The 17,419-nt window shown below is 53.4% G+C and overlaps 1 protein-coding gene across 1 annotated transcript in view; it reads left to right on the top strand.

Moving 5' to 3' along the window:
• The window catches only part of cdh24b (cadherin 24, type 2b), a 50,048-nt gene extending 33,453 nt beyond the window's left edge, over nucleotides 1-16,595 (top strand). The window contains exons 7-14 of the mRNA XM_088634310.1: nucleotides 2,343-2,599; nucleotides 6,320-6,456; nucleotides 6,822-6,943; nucleotides 7,854-7,971; nucleotides 8,721-8,987; nucleotides 11,988-12,165; nucleotides 14,269-14,512; nucleotides 15,469-16,595. Of these exons, the coding sequence (XP_088490436.1) occupies nucleotides 2,343-2,599; nucleotides 6,320-6,456; nucleotides 6,822-6,943; nucleotides 7,854-7,971; nucleotides 8,721-8,987; nucleotides 11,988-12,165; nucleotides 14,269-14,512; nucleotides 15,469-16,359 (2,214 nt within the window). The 3' untranslated portion in view covers nucleotides 16,360-16,595. The remainder of the gene's footprint in view (nucleotides 1-2,342; nucleotides 2,600-6,319; nucleotides 6,457-6,821; nucleotides 6,944-7,853; nucleotides 7,972-8,720; nucleotides 8,988-11,987; nucleotides 12,166-14,268; nucleotides 14,513-15,468) is intronic.
• Nucleotides 16,596-17,419: the final 824 nt, after the last annotated feature.

Raw genomic sequence — 17,419 nt, 5'->3', positions numbered from 1 at the left:
GTTAATGTACTGTAGTGTCCAGTCAGTCAGTGTGTCTGTATGAACCCCTCTCTCTCAGTGCAGTGTTAATGTACTGGAGTGTCCAGTCAGTCAGTGTGTCTGTATGAACCCCTCTCTCTCAGTGCAGTGTTAATGTACTGGAGTGTCCAGTCAGTGTGTCTGTATGAACCCCTCTCTCTCAGTGCAGTGTTAATGTACTGGAGTGTCCAGTCAGTCAGTGTGTCTGTATGAACCCCTCTCTCTCAGTGCAGTGTTAATGTACTGTAGTGTCCAGTCAGTCAGTGTGTCTGTATGAACCCCTCTCTCTCAGTGCAGTGTTAATGTACTGGAGTGTCCAGTCAGTCAGTGTGTCTGTATGAACCCCTCTCTCTCAGTGCAGTGTTAATGTACTGGAGTGTCCAGTCAGTCAGTGTGTCTGTATGAACCCCTCTCTCTCAGTGCAGTGTTAATGTACTGGAGTGTCCAGTCAGTCAGGGTGTCTGTATGAACCCCTCTCTCTCAGTGCAGTGTTAATGTACTGGAGTGTCCAGTCAGTCAGTGTGTCTGTATGAACCCCTCTCTCTCAGTGCAGTGTTAATGTACTGGAGTGTCCAGTCAGTGTGTCTGTATGAACCCCTCTCTCTCAGTGCAGTGTTAATGTACTGGAGTGTCCAGTCAGTCAGTGTGTCTGTATGAACCCCTCTCTCTCAGTGCAGTGTTAATGTACTGGAGTGTCCAGTCAGTCAGTGTGTCTGTATGAACCCCTCTCTCTCAGTGCAGTGTTAATGTACTGGAGTGTCCAGTCAGTCAGTGTGTCTGTATTAACCCCTCTCTCTCAGTGCAGTGTTAATGTACTGGAGTGTCCAGTCAGTCAGTGTGTCTGTATGAACCCCTCTCTCTCAGTGCAGTGTTAATGTACTGGAGTGTCCAGTCAGTCAGTGTGTCTGTATGAACCCCTCTCTCTCAGTGCAGTGTTAATGTACTGGAGTGTCCAGTCAGTGTGTCTGTATGAACCCCTCTCTCTCAGTGCAGTGTTAATGTACTGGAGTGTCCAGTCAGTGTGTCTGTATGAACCCCTCTCTCTCAGTGCAGTGTTAATGTACTGGAGTGTCCAGTCAGTCAGTGTGTCTGTATGAACCCCTCTCTCTCAGTGCAGTGTTAATGTACTGGAGTGTCCAGTCAGTCAGTGTGTCTGTATGAACCCCTCTCTCTCAGTGCAGTGTTAATGTACTGGAGTGTCCAGTCAGTCAGTGTGTCTGTATGAACCCCTCTCTCTCAGTACAGTGTTAATGTACTGGAGTGTCCAGTCAGTCAGTGTGTCTGTATGAACCCCTCTCTCTCAGTGCAGTGTTAATGTACTGTAGTGTCCAGTCAGTCAGTGTGTCTGTATGAACCCCTCTCTCTCAGTGCAGTGTTAATGTACTGGAGTGTCCAGTCAGTCAGTGTGTCTGTATGAACCCCTCTCTCTCAGTGCAGTGTTAATGTACTGGAGTGTCCAGTCAGTCAGTGTGTCTGTATGAACCCCTCTCTCTCAGTGCAGTGTTAATGTACTGGAGTGTCCAGTCAGTCAGTGTGTCTGTATGAACCCCTCTCTCTCAGTGCAGTGTTAATGTACTGGAGTGTCCAGTCAGTCAGTGTGTCTGTATGAACCCCTCTCTCTCAGTGCAGTGTTAATGTACTGGAGTGTCCAGTCAGTCAGTGTGTCTGTATGAACCCCTCTCTCTCAGTGCAGTGTTAATGTACTGGAGTGTCCAGTCAGTCAGTGTGTCTGTATGAACCCCTCTCTCTCAGTGCAGTGTTAATGTACTGGAGTGTCCAGTCAGTCAGGGTGTGTGTATGAACCCCTCTCTCTCAGTGCAGTGTTAATGTACTGGAGTGTCCAGTCAGTCAGTGTGTCTGTATGAACCCCTCTCTCTCAGTGCAGTGTTAATGTACTGGAGTGTCCAGTCAGTCAGTGTGTCTGTATGAACCCCTCTCTCTCAGTGCAGTGTTAATGTACTGGAGTGTCCAGTCAGTCAGTGTGTCTGTATGAACCCCTCTCTCTCAGTGCAGTGTTAATGTACTGGAGTGTCCAGTCAGTCAGTGTGTCTGTATGAACCCCTCTCTCTCAGTGCAGTGTTAATGTACTGGAGTGTCCAGTCAGTGTGTCTGCATGAACCCCTCTCTCTCAGTGCAGTGTTAATGTACTGGAGTGTCCAGTCAGTGTGTCTGTATGAACCCCTCTCTCTCAGTGCAGTGTTAATGTACTGGAGTGTCCAGTCAGTCAGTGTGTCTGTATGAACCCCTCTCTCTCAGTGCAGTGTTAATGTACTGGAGTGTCCAGTCAGTCAGGGTGTGTGTATGAACCCCTCTCTCTCTCTCAGGCAGTGGACTATGAAGCCCGGAGCTCTTACTCTTTCTCGGTGGAGGTAGTGAACTCGCGGGTTGACCCTCTCTACCTGCGCCGTGGCCCATTTAAGGATCGGGCCAGCGTGCGGGTGGCTGTCCTGGACGCCGATGAGCCCCCGCGGTTCAGCCGGGCCCAGTACCACCTGGGCGTGATTGAGAACGCCCCTCCGCAGTCCACAGTGGGGCGGCTCAGCGCCACCGATCCGGACACCAGCAGCAGCAGCAGGATCAGGTAGCAGCTGGAGATCCTACTGAGGCAGGCTGGGGCAGGGGGGCAGTGGGGTAGAGTAGGAGAGGGGCAGTAGGGTGGAGTACTCGGGCAGTCGTGGGGTTGTAGTGAGGATTAGTGGGGCTAGTAATGGGTAATTAGTGTGAAGTAGAGGGACAATAGTAGTGTAGAGTAGTGGGGCAGTATATTAGTGTGATGAGATATTAGTATATCAGTGATATTGGTATATTAATATATTAGGGATATTAGTGTGATGTATTGGGGCAGGGGTGTGGAGTAGTGGGGCAGTAGTGGGATAGTAGTATGGAGTAGTGGGGCAGTAGTAGGATAGTAGTGTGGAGTAGTGGGGCAGCAGTGGGATATTAGTACAGATTATTGGGGCAGGAGTGTGGAGTAGTGGGGCAGCAGTGGGATATTAGTGCAGATTATTGGGGCAGTAGTGGGATATTAGTGCAGATTATTGGGGCAGGAGTGTGGAGTAGTGGTAAAGCAGTGGGATATTAGTGCAGATTATTGGGGCAGGGGTGTGGAGTAGTGGGGCAGCAGTGGGATATTAGTGCAGATTATTGGGGCAGGAGTGTGGAGTAGTGGGGCAGAGTGGGATATTAGTGCAGATTATTGGGGCAGGAGTGTGGAGTAGTGGGGCAGCAGTGGGATATTAGTGCAGATTATTGGGGCAGGAGTGTGGAGTAGTGGTAAAGCAGTGGGATATTAGTGCAGATTATTGGGGCAGTAGTGTGGAGTAGTGGTAAAGCAGTGGGATATTAGTACAGATTATTGGGGCAGTAGTGTGGAGTAGTGGTAAAGCAGTGGGATATTAGTGCAGATTATTGGGGCAGTAGTGGGATATTAGTGCAGATTATTGGGGCAGGAGTGTGGAGTAGTGGGGCAGTAGTGGGATATTAGTGCAGATTATTGGGGCAGGAGTGTGGAGTAGTGGGAAAGCAGTGGGATATTAGTGCAGATTATTGGGGCAGTAGTGTGGAGTAGTGGGGCAGCAGTGGGATATTAGTACAGATTATTGGGACAGTAGTGTGGAGTAGTGGGAAAGCAGTGGGATATTAGTGCAGATTATTGGGGCAGTAGTGTGGAGTAGTGGGGCAGCAGTGGGATATTAGTACAGATTATTGGGGCAGTAGTGTGGAGTAGTGGGGCAGCAGTGGGATATTAGTGCAGATTATTGGGGCAGGAGTGTGGAGTAGTGGTAAAGCAGTGGGATATTAGTGCAGATTATTGGGGCAGGAGTGTGGAGTAGTGGGGCAGAGTGGGATATTAGTGCAGATTATTGGGGCAGGAGTGTGGAGTAGTGGGGCAGCAGTGGGATATTAGTGCAGATTATTGGGGCAGTAGTGTGGAGTAGTGGTAAAGCAGTGGGATATTAGTGCAGATTATTGGGGCAGTAGTGTGGAGTAGTGGGGCAGCAGTGGGATATTAGTGCAGATTATTGGGGCAGGTGTGTGGAGTAGTGGGGCAGCAGTGGGATATTAGTGCAGATTATTGGGGCAGGAGTGTGGAGTAGTGGGGCAGAAGTGGGATATTAGTGCAGATTATTGGGGCAGTAGTGTGGAGTAGTGGGGCAGAGTGGGATATTAGTGCAGATTATTGGGGCAGAGTGGGATATTAGTGCAGATTATTGGGGCAGGAGTGTGGAGTAGTGGTAAAGCAGTGGGATATTAGTACAGATTATTGGGGCAGTAGTGTGGAGTAGTGGTAAAGCAGTGGGATATTAGTGCAGATTATTGGGGCAGTAGTGGGATATTAGTGCAGATTATTGGGGCAGGAGTGTGGAGTAGTGGGGCAGTAGTGGGATATTAGTGCAGATTATTGGGGCAGGAGTGTGGAGTAGTGGGAAAGCAGTGGGATATTAGTGCAGATTATTGGGGCAGTAGTGTGGAGTAGTGGGGCAGCAGTGGGATATTAGTACAGATTATTGGGACAGTAGTGTGGAGTAGTGGGAAAGCAGTGGGATATTAGTGCAGATTATTGGGGCAGGAGTGTGGAGTAGTGGGGCAGCAGTGGGATATTAGTACAGATTATTGGGGCAGTAGTGTGGAGTAGTGGGGCAGCAGTGGGATATTAGTGCAGATTATTGGGGCAGGAGTGTGGAGTAGTGGTAAAGCAGTGGGATATTAGTGCAGATTATTGGGGCAGGAGTGTGGAGTAGTGGGGCAGCAGTGGGATATTAGTGCAGATTATTGGGGCAGTAGTGTGGAGTAGTGGTAAAGCAGTGGGATATTAGTGCAGATTATTGGGGCAGGAGTGTGGAGTAGTGGTAAAGCAGTGGGATATTAGTGCAGATTATTGGGGCAGGAGTGTGGAGTAGTGGTAAAGCAGTGGGATATTAGTGCAGATTATTGGGGCAGTAGTGTGGAGTAGTGGGGCAGCAGTGGGATATTAGTGCAGATTATTGGGGCAGGTGTGTGGAGTAGTGGGGCAGCAGTGGGATATTAGTGCAGATTATTGGGGCAGGAGTGTGGAGTAGTGGGGCAGAAGTGGGATATTAGTGCAGATTATTGGGGCAGTAGTGTGGAGTAGTGGGGCAGAGTGGGATATTAGTGCAGATTATTGGGGCAGAGTGGGATATTAGTGCAGATTATTGGGGCAGGAGTGTGGAGTAGTGGGGCAGCAGTGGGATATTAGTGCAGATTATTGGGGCAGGAGTGTGGAGTAGTGGGGCAGCAGTGGGATATTAGTGCAGATTATTGGGGCAGGAGTGTGGAGTAGTGGGGCAGCAGTGGGATATTAGTGCAGATTATTGGGGCAGGAGTGTGGAGTAGTGGTAAAGCAGTGGGATATTAGTGCAGATTATTGGGGCAGTAGTGGGATATTAGTGCAGATTATTGGGGCAGCAGTGGGATATTAGTGCAGATTATTGGGGCAGGAGTGTGGAGTAGTGGTAAAGCAGTGGGATATTAGTGCAGATTATTGGGGCAGGAGTGTGGAGTAGTGGGGCAGCAGTGGGATATTAGTGCAGATTATTGGGGCAGTAGTGTGGAGTAGTGGTAAAGCAGTGGGATATTAGTGCAGATTATTGGGGCAGGAGTGTGGAGTAGTGGTAAAGCAGTGGGATATTAGTGCAGATTATTGGGGGAGTAGTGTGGAGTAGTGGTAAAGCAGTGGGATATTAGTGCAGATTATTGGGGCAGGAGTGTGGAGTAGTGGTAAAGCAGTGGGATATTAGTGCAGATTATTGGGGCAGGAGTGTGGAGTAGTGGGGCAGAGTGGGATATTAGTGCAGATTATTGGGGCAGGAGTGTGGAGTAGTGGTAAAGCAGTGGGATATTAGTGCAGATTATTGGGGCAGTAGTGTGGAGTAGTGGTAAAGCAGTGGGATATTAGTGCAGATTATTGGGGCAGGAGTGTGGAGTAGTGGTAAAGCAGTGGGATATTAGTGCAGATTATTGGGGCAGGAGTGTGGAGTAGTGGTAAAGCAGTGGGATATTAGTGCAGATTATTGGGGCAGGAGTGTGGAGTAGTGGTAAAGCAGTGGGATATTAGTGCAGATTATTGGGGCAGTAGTGTGGAGTAGTGGTAAAGCAGTGGGATATTAGTGCAGATTATTGGGGCAGTAGTGTGGAGTAGTGGGGCAGCAGTGGGATATTAGTGCAGATTATTGGGGCAGTAGTGTGGAGTAGTGGGGCAGTAGTATTGAGGGCTGAAGTTTCATTGTTCCGCTTTCCAGAGCCTCACCAGTACCTCACCAGTGCCCCCTGTCCCTCCCAGGTACTCCATAGAGCCGCACTCTGACCCAGAGGCCCTGTTCCGCATTGATCCTGACAGTGGGCTCATCACCACGGCAACCGAGCTGGACCGGGAGAGCGACCAGTGGCACAACATCACCGTCATAGCAACCGAGAGAGGTACCGCCACAGAAATGCCAGTGCCCTGTCATTAAAGCTGCATGGGACATTGCCATGGCAACCGAGAGAGATACTGTTGCAGTCACTGAAAGAGGCGTTGTCATGAAAACCAGAGGTACCACTGCCATCACAGCATCAAGGCACTCTGATGTAGCTGCCAGGAGAGGACCATTCCTAGTAACCATGGAGAGCACTGACTTGGTAACCCCTGGATACTAGCAACTGAGTGAGATGCTGTACAGTGCTGAGGGTCCTGGGTGAATCCCAGACCTGGGGTGCTGTCTGTGTGGAGTTAGCATGTTCTCCCTGGGTTCATGTAGAGTGCTATTTCTCTGTCTTTTCCTCTTCTGCCTCTGTGATGACAGACAGCCCCTCCCAGTGGTCCAGGGTTCTGGTTGCTATAGAAACACTGGACCTCAATGACAATGCCCCCGAGCTGGAGAGAGAGTACAACACTGCACTGTGTGACTCTGCACAGCCTGGGGAGGTGAGAGCACATATTCCTGTCTCTCTGTCATTGTCTCTTTCTGTGTGAGGAGTGTCTCTAGGCTCTATATCAGCATCTGTATTAATCTCTCTGTGTGAGGAGTGTCTCTAGGGTCTATATTAGGGTCTATCTTAATCTCTCTGTGTGAGGGGTGTCTCTAGGGTCTATATTAGGGTCTGTATTAATGTCTCTGTGTGAGGAGTGTCTCTAGTCTATATTAGGGTCTATATTAATCTCTCTGTGTGAAGAGTGTCTCTAGGGTCTATATTAGGGTCTGTACTAATCTCTATGTGTGAGGGGTGTCTCTAGGGTCTATATTAGGGTCTGTATTAATCCCTCTGTGTGAGGAGTGTCTCTAGGGTCTATATTATGGTCTGTATTAATCTCTCTGTGTGAGGAGTGTCTCTAGGGTCTATATTAGGGTCTGTATTAATGTCTCTGTGTGAGGAGTGTCTCAAGGATCTATATTAGGGCCTGTATTAATCTCTCTGTGTGAGGAGTGTCTCTAGGGTCTATATTAGGGTCTGTATTAATCTCTCTGTGTAGGAGTGTCTCTAGGGTCTATATTAGGGTCTGTATTAATCTCTCTGTGTGAGGAGTGTCTCTAGGGTCTATATTAGGATCTGTATTAATCTCTCTGTGTGAGGAGTGTCTCTAGGGTCTATATTAGGGTCTGTATTAATCTCTCTGTGTGAGGAGTGTCTCTAGGGTCTATATTAGAGTCTGTATTAATCCCTCTGTGTGAGGAGTGTCTCTAGGGTCTATATTAGGGTCTGTATTAATCTCTCTGTGTGAGGAGTGTCTCTAGGGTCTATATTAGGGTCTGTATTAATCTCTCTGTGTGAGGAGTGTCTCCAGGTTCTATATTAAGAATATCATGAATATCTGTATTAATCTCGCTGTGTCTCAGGTGGTCCAGGTGCTGAGAGCCATTGACCGAGACAGCGGAGGGAATGAGACACAGGTTCACTTCAGCATTGCTCCCGAGGCCAGCACAGCGCTCAACTTCACTGTGAAAGACATCAGAGGTTTGTGCCCGTGTTTCTCACTGTTGTCCGTAGTGGTTGCACTAGTGGTACCACCGTCGCTGCTCCTGTATCTGCGCAGAAGTGTGAAGTGTGACTCAGCCACCTGCAGTGTTAGTGCTTGGGGCTGTGTCCCTGCTGGACTGTCCCTGAGGCAGGACGGCCAGTCAGCAGCTCTCTAGCACAGCACAGTGTTACCCCTGACTCAGACAGCACCCCTCTGGTCCCCCTAACCCCAAACCTGCCCTGTCACCCCTGACCAGCACAGCGTTACCCCTGACTCAGACTCTCTCTCCTCTCTCTCTCCTCTCAATTCAATTCAATTCAGTTCAAAGTGCTTTATTAGCATGACCGATGGGTACAATCAGTGTTGCCAAAGCAAATAAAAATAATAAAATTAACATAGAACAAAACAAAAAATAGAAGTAAAATAAAATCTACAGACATGTTACAGACATTTACAACAAAGACATATTATATAATATCGACATCTCTCTCCCCTCTCTCTCTCCCCTCTCTCTCCCCTCTCTCTCCCCCCTCTCTCTCCCCTCTTTCCTCTCTCTCTCCCATCTCTCCTGTCTCTCTCTCCCCTCTCCCCTCTCCCCTCTCTCTCTCCCCTCTCTCCCTTCTCTCTCCTCTTCCCCCTCTCTCTCCCCTCTCTCTCCTCTCTCCCCTCTCTCTCCCCTCTCTCTCTCCCCTCTCTCTCCCCTCTCTCTCTCCTCTCTCTCCCCTCTCTCTCTCCTCTCTCTCAGGGTCCACAGCCAGCCTGGTGCTCCACTCCTCGCTGCCCCGGGCCGCCCCTGCCCGGCTCTCCCTGCGGGTGCCCGTGGTCCTGCGGGACGGCCTGTACCCGGGGCTGTCCAGCACGGGGACGGTGACCGTGTCCGTGTGCCCCTGCCTGCGGGCCTTGCAGCCGGGGGGACACAGGGCCTGCCTGCCCCTGCCCTCCTCCGCGCCCGCCACGGGGCTCAGCACCGCCGCCCTGCTGGCCATCCTGGCCTGCATCGCCACGCTCCTGGGTGAGCAAGGAGAGCTGCCGCAGACACTGCTACTGCACTACTGCAGCAATACTACTGCACTGCCACACTACTACTGCACTGCTACTGCACTGCTACTACTGCACTATTGCAGCACTGCTACTACTGCACTGCTACTACTGCACTACTGCAGCAATACTACTGCACTGCTACTGCTGCAGCAATACTACTGCACTGCTACTACTGCAGCAATACTACTGCACTACTACTGCACTGCCACACTACTACTGCACTGCTACTGCACTGCTACTACTGCAGCACTACTACTGCACTGCTACTGCACTGCCACACTACTACTGGACTGCTACTACTGCAGCCACACTACTACTGCACTGCCACACTACTACTGCACTGCTACTGCACTACTGCAGCAATACTACTGCACTGCTACTGCACTGCCACACTACTACTGCACTGCTACTACTGCAGCAATACTACTGCACTGCTACTACTGCACTGCTACTACTGCAGCCACACTACTACTGCACTGCCACACTACTACTGCACTGCTACTACTGCACTACTACTGCACTGCTACTGCAGCAATACTACTGCACTACTACTGCACTGCTACTACTGCACTACTGCAGCAATACTACTGCACTACTACTGCACTGCTACTACTGCACTACTGCAGCAATACTACTGCACTGCCACACTACTACTGCACTGCTACTACTGCACTACTACTGCACTTCTACTACTGCACTACTACTGCACTGCTACTGCACTACTACTGCACTGCCACACTACTACTGCACTGCTACTACTGCACTACTACTGCACTGCTACTGCACTACTGCAGCAATACTACTGCACTGCCACACTACTACTGCACTGCTACTACTGCACTACTACTACTGCACTACTACTGCACTGCTACTGCACTACTACTGCACTGCCACACTACTACTGCACTGCTACTACTGCACTACTACTGCACTGCTACTGCACTACTGCAGCAATACTACTGCACTGCTACTATTGCACTACTGCCGCACTGCCACTACACTGCTACTGCACTACCACACACACACACACACACACACACACACACACACACACACACACACACACACACACACACACACACCAGACACAGAGACAGGGTTCAGCCTGGACACACACACACACACACACACACACACACACACACCAGACACAGAGACAGGGTTCAGCATGGACACACACACACACACACACACACACACACACACACACACACACACACACACACACACACACACACACACACACCAGACACAGAGACAGGGTTCAGCCTGGACACACACACACACACACACCAGACACAGAGACAGGGTTCAGCCTGGACACACACACACACACACACACACACACACACACACCAGACACAGAGACATGGTTCAGCCTGGACACACACACACACACACACACACACACACACACACACACACACACACACACACACACACACACACACCAGACACAGAGACAGGGTTCAGCCTGGACACACACACACGCACACACACACACGAGACACAGAGACAGGGTTCAGCCTGGAGAGGACACCAGTCTATCAGACACACACTCACACCAGGGCCAATTTTCCCATGAGCCAGTTATCCTCCCAGTATGTGTTTGGACTGTGGGAGGAAACCACACACAAGCAGCACCCCAGGGCCCCAGTGCGGTCCACTGTGCCACCTGCTGGTCTGACAGGAACGCTGTGGTGAAATCTGCCCAGCTTCCTGACTGAGCTATGGAAAGGAAGATCCCAAGTAGAGCAGAACGTTGTAGATACTGATCTGGAGCCGCAGACTGACACAGATACTGATCTGCAGTAGAAAGAACAGCCCCCCAGGTTCGGGTGGGAGGTAGGAGTGCTTGCAGTGAATTATGCGTACGAATATTGATTAGTCGCCATCAGGCACTGCAGAAGGCAGAGCTGTCTGAAGATGCTCCACTACGCCTTCCTGGGAGTTTACAGTCACAGCGGTTCCACCTGATCAGGACTCGTCAGATCCAGCTGCTTCTGGCACAGATACAGATTCACAGATACACTACAAAGACAAGATCCAGGTCTAGATCTTAATCAGCTCACTTTCTCTCTCTCCTCTCTCCCTTTCATCTCCTCTCTCCCCCTTCTCCTCTCCCCCTTCTCCCCTCTCTCTCTCCCCTCTCCCCTCTCTCCTCTCTCCTCTCTCTCTCCTTCTCTCTCCCCTCTCTCCTGTCTCTCTCTTCTCTCTCCCCTCTCTCTCTCTTCTCTCTCCTGTCTCTCTCTTCTCTCTCCCCTCTCTCTCCCCTCTCCCCTCTCTCTCTCTCCCCTCTCCCCTCTCTCTCCTTCTCTCTCCCCTCTCTCCCTCTCTCTCTCCCCTCTCTCTCCCCTCTCCCCTCTCTCCTCTCTCCTCTCTCTCCCCTCTCTCCTGTCTCTCTCTTCTCTCTCCTGTCTCTCTCTTCTCTCTCCTGTCTCTCTCCCCTCTCTCCCTTCTCTCTCCTCTCTCCCTCTCTCTCTCTCCTCTCTCCCTCTCTCTCTCCCCTCTCTCCCCTCTCTCTCCCCTCTCTCCCCTCTCTCTCCCCTCTCTCCCCTCTCTCTCTCTCCCCCTCTCTCTCCTCTCTCTCCCCTCTCCTCTCTCTCTCCCCTCTCTCCCTCTCTCTCCCCCCCTCTCTCCTCTCTCTCCCCCCTCTCTCTCCTCTCTCTCCCCTCTCTCCTCTCTCTCCCCCCTCTCTCTCCTCTCTCTCCCCTCTCCTCTCTCCCTCTCTCTCTCCCCTCTCTCCCCTCTCTCTCCCCTCTCTCCCCTCTCTCTCTCTCCCCCTCTCTCTCCTCTCTCTCCCCTCTCCTCTCTCTCTCCCCTCTCTCCCTCTCTCTCCCCCCCTCTCTCCTCTCTCTCCCCCCTCTCTCTCCTCTCTCTCCCCTCTCTCCTCTCTCTCCCCCCTCTCTCTCCTCTCTCTCCCCTCTCTCCCCTCTCTCTCCCCCCTCTCTCTCCCCTCTCTCTCCCCCAGCGGTCTCTGCCCTCTCTGTCTCTCTGCGCAGACAGAAGCGGGACTCTCTGTCCCCACTGGACGAGGAGGATGTGAGAGAGAACATCATCACGTACGATGACGAGGGGGGGGGAGAGGAGGACACGTCGGCGTTCGACATCTCCGCACTGCAGCACGCCCCCGCGCCCGCGCCGGGCTGGTGAGCACCCCAGCTGCCGCATCGGCCAGAGGGACGGGTCGCTGGGGTCGCTGGGGTCACCGGGGTTAATGGAATCACTGGGGTCACTGGGGTCTCCAGGGTCACCAGGATCACTGGAGTCACTGGGGTCACCGGGGTCACCGGGGTTAATGGAATCACTGGGGTCACTGGGGTCTCCAGGGTCACTGGAGTCACTGGGGTCTCCAGGGTCACCAGGATCACTGGAGTCATTGGGGTCACTGGGGCCTTGTCCAGTCAGGGGTGTGTGTGTGGTCACTGTCCTTGTCCAGTCAGGGGTGTGTGTGTGGTCACTGTCCTTGTCCAGTCAGGGGTGTGTGTGTGTGGTCACTGTCCTTGTCCAGTCAGGGGTGTGTGTGTGGTCACTGTCCTTGTCCAGTCAGGGGTGTGTGTGTGTGGTCACTGTCCTTGTCCAGTCAGGGGTGTGTGTGTGGTCACTGTCCTTGTCCAGTCAGGAGTGTGTGTGTGGTCACTGTCCTTGTCCAGTCAGGGGTGTGTGTGTGGTCACTGTCCTTGTCCAGTCAGGAGTGTGTGTGTGTGGTCACTGTCCTTGTCCAGTCAGGGGTGTGTGTGTGGTCACTGTCCTTGTCCAGTCAGGAGTGTGTGTGTGGTCACTGTCCTTGTCCAGTCAGGGGTGTGTGTGTGGTCAGTGTACTTGTCCAGTCAGGGGTGTGTGTGTGTGGTCACTGTCCTTGTCCAGTCAGGAGTGTGTGTGTGTGGTCACTGTCCTTGTCCAGTCAGGAGTGTGTGTGTGTGGTCACTGTCCTTGTCCAGTCAGGGGTGTGTGTGTGTGGTCACTGTCCTTGTCCAGTCAGGAGTGTGTGTGTGGTCACTGTCCTTGTCCAGTCAGGGGTGTGTGTGTGGTCACTGTCCTTGTCCAGTCAGGGGTGTGTGTGTGTGTGGTCACTGTCCTTGTCCAGTCAGGAGTGTGTGTGTGGTCAGTGTACTTGTCCAGTCAGGGGTGTGTGTGTGGTCACTGTCCTTGTCCAGTCAGGGGTGTGTGTGTGTGGTCACTGTCCTTGTCCAGTCAGGAGTGTGTGTGTGGTCAGTGTACTTGTCCAGTCAGGGGTGTGTGTGTGGTCAGTGTACTTGTCCAGTCAGGAGTGTGTGTGTGTGGTCGCTGTCCTTGTCCAGTCAGGGGTGTGTGTGTGGTCACTGTCCTTGTCCAGTCAGGGGTGTGTGTGTGGTCACTGTCCTTGTCCAGTTGGGGGTGTGTGGTCACCTGATCCCCTGTCTTGTCCAGTCAGGGGTGTGTGTGTGGTCACTGTCCTTGTCCAGTCAGGGGTGTGTGTGTGGTCAGTGTACTTGTCCAGTCAGGTGTGTGTGTGTGTGGTCAGTGTACTTGTCCAGTCAGGGGTGTGTGTGTGGTCACTGTCCTTGTCCAGTTGGGGGTGTGTGGTCACCTGATCCCCTGTCTTGTCCAGTCAGGGGCGTGTGGTCACCTGGTCCAGTCGGGGGTGTGTTTGTGGTCCCCTGTCTTGTCCAGTCGGGGGTGTGTGTGGTCAGTGTTCTTGTCCAGTAGGGGGGGTGTGGTCACCTGGTCCCCTGTCTTGTCCAGTCAGGAGTGTGTGGTCACCTGGTCCCCTGTCTTGTCCTGTCAGGAGTGTGTGGTCACCTGGTCCCCTGTCTTGTCCAGTTGGGGGTGTGTGGTCACCTGGTCCCCTGTCTTGTCCAGTTGGGGGTGTGTGGTCACCTGGTCCCCTGTCTTGTCCAGTTGGGGGGTGTGGTCACCTGGTCCCCTGTCTTGTCCAGTCAGGAGTGTGTGGTCACCTGGTCCCCTGTCTTGTCCTGTCAGGAGTGTGTGGTCACCTGGTCCCCTGTCTTGTCCAGTTGGGGGTGTGTGGTCACCTGGTCCCCTGTCTTGTCCAGTTGGGGGTGTGTGGTCACCTGGTCCCCTGTCTTGTCCAGTTGGGGGGTGTGGTCACCTGGTCCAGTCAGGAGTGTGTGGTCACCTGGTCCCCTGTCTTGTCCAGTTGGGGTGTGTGGTCACCTGGTCCCCTGTCTTGTCCAGTCAGGAGTGTGTGGTCACCTGGTCCAGTCAGGAGTGTGTGGTCACCTGGTCCCCTGTCTTGTCCTGTCCTCCAGGTTCCGCACGCTGGACAGCCGCTACCTGGCGGGCCGGCCGTGGTCCCGGTCCGGAGAGGCCCAGAACCCAGAGCCAGGCCACCTGCCCTACAGCAGCCACACCCTCCCTGCGGCCCGACCGGCCCGACAGGCCCGACCGGCCCATGGCCCCTTCCAGCTCGGGCCGGGCTGTGCCGAGCTGGCCCACGGCGCCCGCACCAGCAGAGACAGCCGGGTCTGCCAGCCGGGTCAGAACCAGGACTGGGTAAGGGAGACGGACTCCTCAGACCTGGTGAGACACAAGACGGGTCACAGGCGAGAGGCGGCTCTTCAGCACAGCTGGCCCGACTGGCTGCTAATTGCTTATTACTGCTAACGAGGTGGAGCCCTGGGTTCTGTTCCTGGGGTGCTGTCTGTGTGGAGTCTGCATGTTCTCCCTGTGTGTGTGTGTGTGTGTGTGTGTGTGTGTGTGTGTGTGTGTGAGAGAGGGATGATCCACACTTCCTCTCTCTCTCTCCTCAGCCCCGGGCTCACTCTGGACCCAGCCCCTGTGTGTGTATGTGTGTGTGTGTGTGTTACCATGCAGGAGTGGTGGCCGGTGTGCAGGTGCGAGAGCAGGATGCGGGCCAGGTTGGCGTTGTTCTCTCCCCGCAGGGGGAGCATGAAGGCCAGAAGGCCCTGTGTGTGTGTGTGTGTGTGTGTGTGTGTGTGTGTGTGTGTGTGTGTGTGTTACCATGCAGGAGTGGTGGCCGGTGTGCAGGTGTGAGAGCAGGATGCGGGCCAGGTTGGCGTTGTTCTCTCCCCACAGGGGGACCATGAAGGCCAGAAGGCCCTGTGTGTGTGTGTGTGTGTGTGTGTGTGTGTGTGTGTGTGTTACCATGCAGGAGTGGTGGCCGGTGTGCAGGTGTGAGAGCAGGATGCGGGCCAGGTTGGCGTTGTTCTCTCCCCGCAGGGGGACCATGAAGGCCAGAAGGCCCTGTGTGTGTGTGTGTGTGTGTGTGTGTGTGTGTGTGTGTGTGTGTGTGTGTGTGTGTGTGTGTGTTACCATGCAGGAGTGGTGGCCGGTGTGCAGGTGTGAGAGCAGGATGCGGGCCAGGTTGGCGTTGTTCTCTCCCCGCAGGGGGACCATGAAGGCCAGAAGGCCCTGTGTGTGTGTGTGTGTGTGTGTGTGTGTGAGAGAGAGGGATGATCCACACTTCCTCTCTCTCTCTCTCCCCTCAGCCCCGGGCTCACTCTGGACCCAGCCCCCGCCGGCCGGAGCTGGGGGGGGCGCCGCGGTGGGCCGCGCTGGCCGGGACCCCCGGCCTGTCTCTGCGGGTGGGCGAGTTCCTGCGGCTGCGCCTGGACCAGCTGAGCCACGACCCCTCGCTGCCGCCCTACGACTCGGTGCAGATCTACGGGTTCGAGGGGCGGGGCTCGCGCGCGGGGTCCCTGAGCTCGCTGGGCAGCGAGGCCGACAGGGAGGGCGGGCAGCTGCCGGGGCTGTCCGAGCTGCTGCTGGCCGGCCAGGGAGCCAGGAGAGAGGAGGAGAGGGAGAGGAGACACCGAGCAGGAGAGGAGGACAGGGAGAGGGAGAGTGGACACCGAGCAGGAGAGGAGGAGAGGGAGAGGAGTCACCGAGCAGGAGAGGAGGAGAGGGAGAGGGGACACCAATCAGAAGAGGAGGACAGGGAGAGGGAGAGGGGACACCAATCAGGAGAGGAGGACAGGGAGAGGGAGAGGGGACACCAATCAGGAGAGGAGGACAGGGAGAGGAGACACCGAGCAGGAGAGGAGGAGAGGGAGAGGGAGAGGAGACACAAATCAGGAGAGGAGGAGGAAGGGGAGAGGAGACAACAAGGAGAGGAGGAGAGGAGACACCAAGGAGGAGAGGAGGGGGAGAGAGAGGAGGAGATGGAGAGGAGATCCCAAGAAAGAGAGGAGGAGAGAGAGAGGAAACACAGAGTAGAAGAGGAGGAGGTGGGGAGGGGACAACGAGCAGGAGAGGAGGACAGGGAGAGAGAGAAGGAGAGGGAAAGGAGACACCGAGGAGTTGAGGAGGGGGAGAGTGAGGAGGACAGGGAGAGGAGACACCAAAGAGGAGAGGAGGAAGAGAGAGAGAGGGAGATATAAATGGGAGACCAAGGAGTGGGAGAGGAGACACAGAGGAGGACAGGGAAAGGAGACACAGTGGAAGAGAGGGAGAGGAGACACCACGGAGGAGAGGAGGGGGAGAAAGAGGAGGAGAGGGAGAAGAGACACCAAAGAGGAAAGAAGGGAAAGAGAGAGAAGAAGAAATAAAGGAGACACCAAGGAGAAGGATATGACACACCACAGAGGAGAGGAGGGGGGAAAGGCAGGAGAAGAAACAGAGGAGACACCAAGGAAGAGGAGGTGGAGAGCAAGAGAAAGGAGGCAGCAGAGAAAGGAGAGGCAGAGACGATGGGTGAGAAGGAGAGATTTAACTTAAAGCAATAAGTGGAGCGAAGCTGTTCTGATCACAGAGGTGACATGGAGCCTGTTCAGACTCCAGACAGAGACAGAGCTTGAATAACTGTGCTCACACATCACACTGTGAGACTCACAGCACCACTGTGACACCCTGACACACCGCCATTCAACCAGGACAGGAGACACAGTGAGAGAGAGGAGAACACAGAGAGGCCCTCAGTAATAAACACACAACAGGATAGGAGACACAGTGAGAGAGAGAGGAGATCACAGAGAATCCCTCAGTAATAAACACACAACAGGACAGGAGACACAGTGAGAGAGAGGAGATCACAGAGAATCCCTCAGTAATAAACACACACAACAGGACAGGAGACACAGTGAGAGAGAGAGAGGAGATCACAGAGAATCCCTCAGTAATAAACACACACAACAGGACAGGAGACACAGTGAGAGAGAGGAGATCACAGAGAATCCCTCAGTAATAAACACACACAACAGGACAGGAGACTCAGTGAGAGAGAGAGAGAAGATCACAGAGAAGCCCTCAGTAAGAAACACAATAAGACAGAAGATGCATAGAGTAACAGTGGTGTCAGTGTGAGACTCTAGATTACAGCTGTATACTCACAGTGTCAGTGTGAGACTAGATTACAGCTGTATACTCACAGTGTCAGTGTGAGACTCTAGATTACAGCTGTATACTCACAGTGTCAGTGTGAGACTAGATTACAGCTGTATA

The sequence above is a fragment of the Lepisosteus platostomus genome, chromosome 6 (genome assembly GCF_059453375.1).
Source record: "Lepisosteus platostomus isolate fLepPlt1 chromosome 6, fLepPlt1.hap1, whole genome shotgun sequence".
Lineage (NCBI taxonomy): Eukaryota > Metazoa > Chordata > Actinopteri > Semionotiformes > Lepisosteidae > Lepisosteus > Lepisosteus platostomus.
This window is presented reverse-complemented; position numbering and strand designations above follow the sequence as displayed.